At 35.0% G+C, this 12871-nt stretch overlaps 1 protein-coding gene across 1 annotated transcript in view; it reads right to left on the minus strand.

Annotated features, from left to right (window-relative positions):
* MDGA2 (MAM domain containing glycosylphosphatidylinositol anchor 2) overlaps positions 1 to 12871 on the minus strand; it is a 778105-nt gene that overhangs the window by 176082 nt on the left and 589152 nt on the right. The window contains exon 8 of the mRNA XM_045799284.2: positions 5926 to 6219. Within this exon, the coding sequence (XP_045655240.1) occupies positions 5926 to 6219 (294 nt within the window). The remainder of the gene's footprint in view (positions 1 to 5925; positions 6220 to 12871) is intronic.

Raw genomic sequence — 12871 nt, forward strand, 5'->3', positions numbered from 1 at the left:
TTGTTGTTCTGCTAGTAAGTTAAAATCCTGTCCATTCACTTATAAATTCCTTTGGATAGCCTTTAATATTTTCCTGCGTGAAGGCAAATTGCTCCCTTGGTTTTTTTTTTTTTATCAATAGTTATTCTGTCTCTTGTATTAGCTTTAATCTCTAGTCACACTGTTATTTTCAGAGTAATTTTGCTGTTTAAAAAAATCCAAAAAGTAGTTACAGGCACTCAATAGTCTTTCTATATCTCTCAACACTACAGAAAATTACTCAGTACGTTGTCTAACAATAATAAGCATAGATGTTCCAGTACATTCCGACCTGTATTTCACTTTCTTTTTCTTTATAAGGTCCGTGATCTTCTTACAGCTGCCAAGGGCAGGCCACCCCAAGATGGGCCACTTTGGCATGAAGATTATCCTAAGTTAAAAAGCAATCCAAACCAAGCAGATTCAGGAAACACTCTTTGCCTACCGCCTCAACTGCCTACAAAGATTTTAGATGCAGAAGCTGCCGCAGGAGGAGAGCTATCACCATAGACAGCGGTGCAGTAAACTCGGCTGGGGTAGACAGGCAGCAACCTCGCAAGACCTGTGCGATCCGAGTCCTCCACGGCCCCTTGCTTCCCGGTGACCTAACACACACACTTGCTTACCTAACATTTACTCTTTTCCATCTTCCTGGGAATTGCATTTCTTCTCTTTGAAGGCCCAGATCCCTACCCCCGTCTTAACGCCGAATGACTTAGGTACCTTAGCTTGCCTGTCTCTGGAATTTCCACATCTATGTGGATTCCCCGTATATTTGAAATAAAATTTGATTTTCTCCTATTAATTTGTATTGTAGGTACAACAAATGCGTGTGTGTGTGTGTGTGTGTGTGTATTCAATATATATTGAATATATATATAATGAAGCTTTAATAATAAAAGTGACATTCAATGCAGTATATATCTTCTCCAGCAGATTTTCAAGAAAATGTATTTCAAAATATACCCATTTTACTAAAGGATATTACCAGTGCTTTGAGATGAAGCCATTTAAAGGATAGCTTTTATTAAAATAAAATGTTCTTGGGGCACCTGGGTGGCTCAGTCAGTTAAGGGTCTGCCTTCAGCTCAGGTCATATTCTCAGGGTCCTGGGATTGAGCTCCCCATTGGACCCCTGCTCAGTGGGGAGCCTGCTTCTTCCTCTCCCTCCTGTCCCCGCTACTCATGCTCTGTCTCTCCCTCTCTCTCAAATAAATAAATAAAATCTTAAAAAAATAAAAAAATAAAATATTCTAGTTTATGAAATTAATTTCATAGTACATATAAAGTATACACATATAATACAAATATAATACACCAATAAGGCTTGTGTACTTTAAAAAAAACGAAAAACAATAATTTCCTTTAAGGAAGACAATAGGCATATCTTAGTTTCTTCTTTTAATATATATATATTTGAATATATTCATCCAATACCATTTTTATTTAATCAATATCCAATTATTAAAATGATCAGTATTCTAATGAGTAAATTAAACATTATTTAATTTTTATTATTTTATTACCGTTACTTTGTTAGGAAACTGTTCTAGTTTTGTCCAGTTAGCTCTGTACATACTATGATTTTTAAATGATATGGATCAATTAACATATAGAACTATTTTATTTTCAAAGAATCCACTGTCATAGAATAAAACTGCTTCAAATAAAAATGAGCTGGAAAGTTAACAAAAGAATTATATAGTTCCAAAAACATGGAGATGAAATTAAATAATGGCTGAAAATTTGAAGGTCTGTTATTAAAACTTTACATTGCACTTTGTAGTTTCATCTAGCAATTTTTTAAGAATTTAGATTAATTTTAAGTCACGCTTTTTCAAACTTTTATAATTATATTTGCAACTACCTGCTCTGGCCCATATCATTTGTGATAACTGGCAATTGTTGAAGTTAAAAATATTACAATTGGGGCGCCTGGGTGGCACAGCAGTTAAGCGTCTGCCTTCGGCTCAGGGTGTGATCCCAGCGTTATGGGATCGAGCCCCACATCAGGCTCCTCCACTATGAGCCTGCTTCTTCCTCTCCCACTCTCCCTGCTTGTGTTCCCTCTCTCGCTGGCTGTCTCTATCTCTGTCGAATAAATAAATAAAATCTTAAAAATAAATAAATAAATAAAAATTATATATATATATATAATTTTTTTTTTCTTTCCAGGAATGAGCAATATGCACGAGAACACAAGAACTTAATTTAAAATACTTCATTTTGGTGATTTAGCTACTCTTAACAGGACATTGAATAGTGTAAAATACCTTGAGGCTTCTGTCACTTGTTAAATCATTCTTTACACCTTTTAAGATGAAGCAAATTAACTGGAGATAGTAAATAATTAAATAAGTTTTAATAAAATGATTGCTTTATAATTTTAATTCAACATTAGGTAACAATAAATCTCATTTGGCAAATTAGGACATTAAACTAAATTGAGTTTTCCATTATTTATAGACTACGGAGACATATATGCTATTTTTTTTCAAAGATTTTATTTATTTATTTGACAGAGAGAGACAGCCAGCGAGAGAGGGAACAAAAGCAGGGGGAGTGGGAGAGGAAGACGCAGGCTCCCAGCGGAGGAGCCCGATGTGGGGCTCGATCCCTGGACCCTGGGATCACTCCCTGAGCTGAAGGAGACGCTTAACGACTGAGCCACCCAGGCGCCCCATATATGCTATTTATATTTAGGCATGTACAATCTCATCAAAGTCCTACATACAATTATTTCTGTGCTCCTTTAGTCCTTTTGACTGGTTATTGTTTAATTGGACACAGTTACACTAAACAAGGAAAAAAATGTGCCTCAGAGATACCTGGCATTTGTTCATTTCTTATTAACTATGATGACCCCCTTTTCATTCTTCTACATGTCAAGTCATAAAATTATATATAAATATGTGTGTATTATGTGTGCATGCGTGTGTGAAACAGACTGTCCCAGAATTTACCAATGTCATAAACATTTTAAGAAAGGAAATCATAAAAAACTAAAGTGTAGAGCTCAAGTCCTGAAAAAGGTGTTTCGTAAGTGTTAGAATAATTTGACATCTTCTTCATATACTTGAACGCTTTCAGGTCTCACACTCTATGCAACAAGTCCTCAGATACTCCTGAAGCCTAAATAATAACAACCAGTCATGTAAGAAGCGGGGAGTATGCAATATATATATTCTTATTCCATTTGTTACCATAACTTACATTTACTCAGCAGAGTTAATGAATAGCTATAATGCAAAGTATATTATGCTGAAATACAAAATATACATAAGGCAAAGCTTATAGCTGCAGTGATGTAACTGATTGCTGAAGATAATATAAACACGTGCACATATACGTATGTAGATGTGTGTGTGCACATGTATGAAATAGCTTAGTATTTTATATTCATATGGATACTTCCCACACTTAGCATGATGGCAAGTTAAGCACAAACACAATATTATTTTCAGGCTTTTAAGAAATCACTATAAAAGTTGGAATGTTTATCATTTAAAAAATATCAGAATTCCTGCATTATTAGTTTTGCAGGAATAAGCCTTAGTTAGGCATGCAGGTTGGACTTGCTAGCAGGGATTACGTGCCTAGAAAATCAACATTTGCTTCACTCAGGAATAATCTGGAGCTGTTACCAGTTATTTGTAGCTGGCAAACACTCAGACACATAATCAGATTCTTCACAAGAATCAGGAATACATGAGAGGGAGCTTCTTGAAAGACATGATGGCTGTTCACCTGACACTGGCACAGCTGCTGGAACGCAGCTGGCTTCCTTGTAGGCCAGGGAAGCTTCCCTCTGAGAGGAAGTGCCCTTAGATTATAGTCCCTGCCCTGTGAAGTCCCCTTGGGATGCAGATCTTTTTATTTACATTAAATGATCTAGACTTTGCCTATGTCTATTGGTGTCTTTTAGTCAATTACATTCTGTGACACTAGAGACGACCGTGCCAATAGTTATTTTCATCCACTATTATAAGATTGAATTTTTAATCTTGTGCTGAACTTAATGTTTTCTATGGGACTTATTAAGAGGCAAAAAAAAAAAAATAAGGACAAAAGAAGGAACAAAGAAAAAAAATTTGTGCACTCATAGAATTCTGAAGGTTTGTATATTCTACGGAGTTTGGAGATCCAGGTTGTTAGAACTTTAATTCAAAATTTCCTAGAATCAATGGGTTCCCTAACTTTTATTTGTATCAGAGCTTCCCCAGAGAGGTGTGAGCAGAGTGACACCAGCAGCCCTAGTAGCCTTAGGAACACCGAAGCTTTGTGCCTAACTCCAGAGGAAGCACGGAACTCTGTGATTACCAACAAGAATAAAGTATTCCAAACTGTATCAGTTTCTTCCATGGTCGCTGGAAAGGTTTTGTTTGTTCCTTTGAGAATTGAGGAGAAGTTTGTCTTTTTTAATTCTTTTCTCTTTATTCTGTCTGGAAGCTGTTATCGCATGAACCTCCTACCCATGAGCTTGTCCTGAGTACAAAGACCAGTGAGGAAAAAGCAATATACTGCTGACTAAAACTTGCTATCTGAAAGCTGCGCTACCTGCAAACAAACAAACTCATAATCCATTGGAAATCGGCCAAAATATTTGACAAATATCAGTTTGCATATTTACAGGACATAGGACAAACAGCAAACTAGAACCTGAGTTTCTACGGAATGGGGACAGGGAATGGTTAAGCAGTGCCCAGAACTTTGCTTCTCTCCCCACAACTCACAAAACTCATACACAAATGAACTTGTTATCAGTTCCAAACATAATCCTTCCATATCTCAATTATTCTTTCAAATGTAAAGTCAGTTAATCCAATGTGCCAACATCCTTAAATCTAATATAAAAAGAGATGTTTTCGGACTAAATTCTATTTTCCATTTTCTGAGTTAGAGAGCCATAGAAAGGAAACAATATCATTGCTTATTGAAGTGTATAGTTTCATCTAATGCATTCATATTCTTAAAGACTTTGCCACCATGTATTCAACAAATTGTACATCAATTAAAACTTACAGCAGCACTACTGGACTTTGAACAGATTGTGTTTAGTTTGCTGCTTCTCTTTTGGCACTATCTGTACCAACTGCCATACCAGTTAGCAGGGCATTTTCTAATAACCCAACGTCAGGAGCAACAATAAACTTTTTTTTTTACATTTAGAAATTTAGGTACTTTTAATACTAAAGGCAAATTCAAAGCACACAATGTCTACATTTTTTTTTGTCAGAACTGTAACAGTGATTTCAATACAAATAGTTAAAAATCGATCATATTTAACTCTCACAGTTAAATCGTTTTCTGTTAAGAAAATCAAACAAAAATTCAGTACGTAATATTTGAATTATCTCAATATTACTAGATAATTAGGTAATCTACTCTTACAACTTCAGATATGCAAACATAGCATTTCAATGATTAGGTCTCTACAATTTAAGCAAAGGGATGCTTTGAAATAGGAGGATTATTTGGGCAGAGGGCATGCAATTGACTGAAGTAGTAACAAGAACTGTGAGGACAAGACTCTGGTAATCTGAATTAGCAATTACTCCCAGTCTCCACTTTGCCTCATTGCACATGGCCAGTTTTTAACCATTAGATTTGTTGATTCCTTGGTATTAACCAACCACATAATACCGTCATAATCATCACACACACACGCGCACACACACACACACACACACACACACACACACACACTGATGCTGTTCTTTCCCATGAGTATTAGCTCAAGCAATAGGCAGATTTAGTGAAAACTACAGTTTCAATTGGCTAGTGACAAGGTAGAAACATTTTATCCTAAAACAGTTCTAAAATTCACTTCATTTTACTGGCAGAATAATCATATCTGTTCTTCCCTTGTCCCCCAGTGGAACACATAGAAAAAAAAAAATTACTTACACTGGACAATGAGCTGCACCAAAGCTTCTCTTGGTTTCACGTTAAATCCATTGTACTGGCTGGTCTGACATCTGTACATTCCTGACATTTCTCTAGATACATTCACAATCCTCAGTGTTCCGTCATAACTCTCCATTTGCATTGACCCATCAGGCATTGCAACTTCTTTATCCGCTCTAGACCAGAGGATGATGGGTTTAGGTTTTCCAGTTACTTGACACTGCAGTTCTATTGTGTCCCCTTCTCTGGTGACCAGAGGTGATTTTTCCTGTGGAACAGTCAGATTGGGTGGAACTTGAAATGGGAAAAAGAAAATTTTTCAAGGTTAGTATAAACTGGTAAAGCATATTCAAACACAGAAAATCATAAGGAAACAATTTCTGCTGGTTGAAGAAGTGTGACAATTCAGATGACAAAAATAATAGAGACCCTGGGAGTCAGTGGCACATACTCTCACTTAAAAGAATGCTGAATTGTTTTCCTACAACTCTCACAAATGAGGTCTTCAAACATTAGCAAAATAAATAAAGCATTAAATTGGAACATGAATGGTCAGCATAAGAACGATCTACTCAATGACTTGTCATTATCAAGCCATTAACTGGGTTTTTAACATCTGTATTTCACAGAAGAGTGATCCTGCTTGCTGAAGGTAGGTTTTAGCTTTTCAGTCTTGTTTCCTATGCTGTCGTCTCTTACCCAAGGATGCTAAAAGAAAGGGATAAGAGACATTATCAACTTAGGTGGCACAGTCAATGCAAGTAATAGGAAAAGGAAAAAGAAGAACCTTGAATATAAAATCAGAAGTTTTGACTCTGGTACAGAAACTGTTGCCAAAATGCTAAAGGTTGCGGTTTGTTTTCTCCTCAGTGGAAACGGAATGGAACAATCCACTCACCGTATTCTTCTCCTTGGACTTTTAGTATTTTTTTTTTTAACATTTGCATTTCATACAACTTCCTTCTAAGACATTTTGAGATCATTGTAAATAGTTTGTCATAATGTGCCTCTATTTCTGTAGAATTAATTTTAGGTGAGCTTTCCAAAACATAGTTCAACAATATAAGTATTGTAACTTTTTCAGGTAAAGCGAATTTCTGATTTTACTGAAGATATTTATGAGTGGTTCATTTTACTGGAAATTACGAACTGGAGTGTATTTATGTTAGGGTTTAGTGAAAAGCATGAACCAATAAGAGGCAAGTACTACTGATGTGTTTTATCACAAAGGGTATCACCTGTCCCGCTGAAGACTTATTTCTTATACCAATGTACATGAAATGCATTATATTTGTGCAATAAAACACCTATCAAAAAAGTATGGCTAACTTAGAACACCAGAATAAGAATAACCAGAGACACCTGAAACATTCTATTCTTCTGATAAATGCCATGTGCTCCATTTGGAGGTCGTACTGCATATATGGATAAAAGGCAAAGGTTTACTCTTACTTCTAGCATGACTGTGTTCCAGTGCCCAGGAACAAAAGCAAACATAATTTTAAAATTATTTTTCAACTTTGGTTGAAATGTCATTGCTCTTATCACACCTAGAGAAAAATCAAGTCCAAAATGATAAGTGAGCTAATTATCTTGCTATTTAAATATCTCCATATCTATTTTTTTAATTCCTTCTATTTAAAAAAAAAAACTAGTTAAATAGTGCATATATCTTAGAAATTAGAAAATATGAAACACTAATCACCACCTTCTTGAAGTAGATACATACATTCCAGAATCCGGCATTAAAATACATCTTTTAAAATGGTTACATTTTTAAAACCTACATAATTAATTTGATTAAATTATTAACTTCTGTAAATATAAAAAAAAAAATAAACGATTTAGTTAAATAATTTGTTCTTTTTGAAATGAACCATGAGGGAATCATGCAATTCTAAGCAGCAGGATGGGGAAGAAGCTATAATATTTACTCACCCTCCATGAGAAATCACACACAAAGACAGCAACAACCTCTGCATTTAACAATAAGTATGCCCCTACTATGTGCCAGGCATAATTAGAGGTTTTTACATTTTCATTCCCTTGATAATCCTAAGGACCAAATGTTTAATATTAAAATTTAACAAATGAGAACACTGAGAATAAGAAAGGATAAATGCTTTGATTTGAACAAAATTCAAATTGAGGCTAATTTATAGCAGGTGGCCAATGCTGCAACATGACCCCTGTCGCACTCTCCAGTAAACTATGGTGTCTGGAATGAATAACTTGAGTTAGCACGTGACCCCCTCCTCCTGCTCATTACTGCTGTGCTCCCAGGGAAAACTTGTACCAATCTTCCCTGCCTATCTCTTGGTCACTGTATCAGGGACAATAAAAAAGAGCCAAGGAAGAAATGTGAAGGGGTAAATGACACATACTTTGTAAATTACCTGACCTATTTTATATCTTATATATCTATACTTATCTTAAATACCAATCAATATTAGAATATTTCATGTGTATGTCAAAATTGCCAGCCCAAATATATATTCAAATTCTGATAAATCTTTGTGAAATAAATGAAAATGATAAATTAGAAGATTATTTAATGGTGCTATTATTTGAAATCTTTCTTCCTTATCCCTCCCAAAAACAAGCCATAAGACCTTGGCCAAACTTAGTGACTCTGAGTATTAATTTCTTCATTTTCGAAACTAAAAATTTGTATGTTATGAGGTCTAAAGCTATTAATGTTCTGACTATAAAAACAAATAGTAGAATTTGAAGACAGAAGTGAAATGAAAGTGTTTATTTCTTGGCTTAATAAGATGAATATTCAAAGTAACACAGTAGGCAACTCTAAATTAAAAAAACACGATGGACTAGCTATATAAATTTTTTGAGTTTATCATGCTACATAGTTTTAAAAAACTATGGTTTTTTTATACATTTATTTATGTTATTTATTTAGGTAAACTTTCATCCCTACATAATCAAAATTACAGAAATGTAAGCCTCAGTTTTAATCTAGATTAAAATAAAAATAGATTTTAAAAATAAATTAGCCCAGGTTTTGCTAAACAACAACAAAGCCCAACTAAAATATAGTTTATTTTGGATCTCTTCCATGAGGCTTTTAAAATCTTGGAATCAGAATTAATCTTTCTTTGCAACTTTCTTGGTGAAGAAGACTCTTTTCAAAGCTTTGATAGGCTCCCCCCCACACACATTAAATTTTCCATTCTCTAGAATTCTGTAGTCAACTCTCTTAATTATTACTATAAATCTCCCTGTTAGGAGCTCTCATTTTTTTCTCATGGATTTCTCTCTCTTATATGTTGATAATACAAATTCTAACTTTATCCCAAGGCTCTTTCAGTCTATGATTGCGGCTTAATTCTATATCTCAAAAGTCTTTCAAATTCCCAAACCTAAATGCTATTTGTTTCTTGACTAAGTTTCGTAGTTAATTATCAACACACCTCATCTGCTAACTGAAAGCCATAGAGTTTTCTTGGTTTTAGCATCTCCTCTTGCCCACCACATCCAATCAGCTGCATTGGTTCCTCATTAAAATGTCTCTCATAACTGCCTATTTCTTTTCATGGCTATAGGTAGATTGCTTAGAATTCATCATTTTCTCTTCTTGTGACACTACAATAAGTAGTCTCTGTTACCAATCTAATTCTTCCAGCCTTTCTGCTACCCTGTCAGCTGCTTTATTATCTTAAATACAATCTTGTTCAGTCACTATGAAAACTATAGTCCTCATCGAGAGTGCTCATCCTACTACTGTTTTAATTAAAAAAAAAAAAAAAGAACCTGAAAACAGACTGAGTCATTAAATAAATCGTGGTACAGTCACGGGATAAACTATGATGCAGCTTTCTGGATAATGATGTCACAGAACTACACCTCTTGATAAAGATGCTCATATTGTTAAGAAAAGCATCTTAGTGAAGAGTATGAACAGCTATAACCACTGTGATTGAGTGAGTAAAAGATGTTACTGAGCAACCCAAACAGCAGTACCAAGTTTTTATACCAAAAAAGACATAGGGCGATGAATGTTAGGAAGGAACTTCTTTAAAGGAAGAAAACATAGACTTTAGATTGTTAGTATCTAGCACCCTATTTCGCATGCGATAGGAACTCAGTAAAGCATGTTATGCTGAATATACAAATGAAAGACAAGGAGGCAATTGTGCACTGAGTCAGGGAAGAGCGAGAGGCATACATGGGGAAATCTAGAGAGAAATAAATCAGAAGGAACTATACCAAAGCACTAACAGTGGTTCTCTCTCAGTGTGGGGTTATTGATGAATTTCACTTTCTTTGTATATTTCCCTTCCTCTTTCACTCTCCTACAACAGGTGCAATGCATAGGAGCATGTTACAGGTTCCAAGAGGCTTAGAGAAACCTGAAATGGTAATGCAATCTATTTCCAAAGCTCATCGGATAAAAACTCCACCTTTTAATAACACAAATCTATCACCTGGGCATGGTAATCTGGACAACACAGTCTGAGAAACGCTCACTCCTAGAACGTTCATTCTCTTGCAGTTTCACTGACTGGTGAAACCTCAGTTCTCTTGAACAAGCCCTTCTTTTCCTGTGTCCAGCATATCTGGCCCTTGCTGACTTCTAGGAGCCCCTGCCTGCCTCACGTGCTGAGATTCAGTTCAAATATTACCACTTTTGTGACAACTGCCTACCGCTTAGACTGGGTTGTTTGCTCACTCTTCCTGGCCACAAATTACACTGTGTACTTGTCTGACCTGTACTTTTGGCTTTGTCCTCTCTTTTCTCCCACATCTATGTCGCTGACCGGACAGCTCCCTGAAGGCACAGAGTGCCATCTCCCTCAGAGTACACAGTGGCACTCTACCTCTAAAGTGCCCTGCTCTCCTGCTTGGCACAAACCAGGAAGTCATGAAATAACTGAAGAAGGGAGGGGGGGGCAGGAGGGCAATAGAGTAAGAAGGGGAGGGCAGGAGGGCAAAGAGTAAGAAGGGGAGGTAAAAGGCTGTGTATATAATAGAAATAAATATAAGACATAAATCATGAAGATTTTAAAACCAAAGCAATAAATAATGAAGTGTAGTCCTTCTATAATTAGTAGCCGATGTAAATGTAGCAGAATCTTCTGCAAAATATATTGTTAGTATAGATTTCAGATGTGGTATATCTTGAGATGTATGTGGGTGTGTGAGAAAGTTGAGAGTCAAACAAGGACTCTTCCGGTTTTTCTTTTCTTTCGCCTTTCATTTAAAAATCCAAATAGATATAACTGAACATAATAAAAAAATATATAAATAAAAAAGAAGATATGATTCCAAGCCCTTCAAAAAAAACATCTGAATAGATACATTGTAAATTAAAGAAAAAAAAGGAAAGAACTAGCTTGAGGACATGCCATTTATCATTTGTCATGATGTGTTTTACATCCTTTTTTTAAATCAACTAAATTATTTTTTTCTTGAAATATTGTCTCCAGTGAAAGCATCACACTAAGTAGAAAATTTTGAAATGTCTGCACCTTGTGAGATCCACATTTATCCATAGTGTACTCAGTAGAAAAAAATTCCTCCTGGTAAAAACACAAAGGTACATTTTATAACATATAGATTATGCATGCCCTGATTTTGATTTTTCTTATCTAAAATGCTACTGCAGAAGACGCTATAATCAGGGAGACCTGAAGAGCATGCTATGACACCAAAGTTTCTCATTCCAAACATAAATACATAGACAAGTAATTTACACTGGTTTTCTGTCAACATTCCCATTGTATCACAGACTGTGAAATAAAACAAATACAGAAAATTCAAATGCTTTCATTTCTTCATTGGGAAGGAAGCTGAGGAAATTTAATCTTTAGTCATTACTCAGAAAATGACTGGCCTAATTTCCTCACTCGCAAGAATGCAGGGGAAAGTTAGCTCATCTGAGCTGTATGAGAAAATATGCTGTCTGAAACAAACACATCATGATATGCTTATTATGGACTTATTGGCTTAAAACACATAACTATTTATAGTCTACTCCAATAGTAGATATTGAAACAGAGGACATATTTTTCACATAAAAAATTATAATAAAGTAAGTAATAAGTAGAATTTCCTCCAGAAGGACAACCAGACTCCCACTTTCAAGAATCCTAAAATAAGTATGGCATTAATTTAATTATACTTGAATTTTAGGGAGAAATAATTTATAACACCTATGTATGTTTTAAATTAAAATGTAAAATCTATATTTAAAACATAAATAAGACTTCAAAAAATGTGTGTTTATAAAAGTGACCCCTAGAGGTCAGAATTTAGGAATTCTCAAGCTGACCAGATGTATGTAAAGAAATGTAAAAAAGTAAGACTCAAGTGAATACTGAATTTGTAGATATAATTAATTCAAATGAGTCAAATCTATTTTTTTGGTAATCTTCAAAAACAACATGTAAATTTTAAAAATTTACTATAGACTGCATGTGAGTTTCATCCTTGGTGATCCTTGAGACTCCAAGGTTAGTAACATCCTTATTTCAGACCGCACAGTTTTAAAGAAAAGATATTCTGTGAGACTTGAATGCTTTCTCAGTGTCCACATCAACAGTCCTTAATCTATTATTTGCTAACTCATTACAGATTAGCTTTCTAAGTATGAGACAGGCACAAGGATATATTCAAATTTCGGAGTTTTGAAAAATCACAAAATAATTTTACATGGATGTAAAGAATGGAATAGTTTGCGATTGCAATAGTTATTGATGGCACATCAGTAATGACTTCTCATAACGGTCTATGGATAAGACATTAGTTAAGTGAATTTGTCAGCATGCTTGTTGTAACTACTCATTTCTCTTCCACTCAAAAAGTATATTCAGTATAAGTGAGGATAGTATCATTACTCTAATCCATATTTTAAAACCTCCGTATTGGAAAACCCTATACTGGAAATAGTCCAATCTAATCTAATCTAAACCTCACAGTTGATGTTAAC

This window comes from Ursus americanus, chromosome 35, assembly GCF_024610735.1.
Source record: "Ursus americanus isolate L20-20 chromosome 35, mUrsAme1.1.p, whole genome shotgun sequence".
NCBI classification, from domain to species: Eukaryota; Metazoa; Chordata; class Mammalia; order Carnivora; family Ursidae; genus Ursus; species Ursus americanus.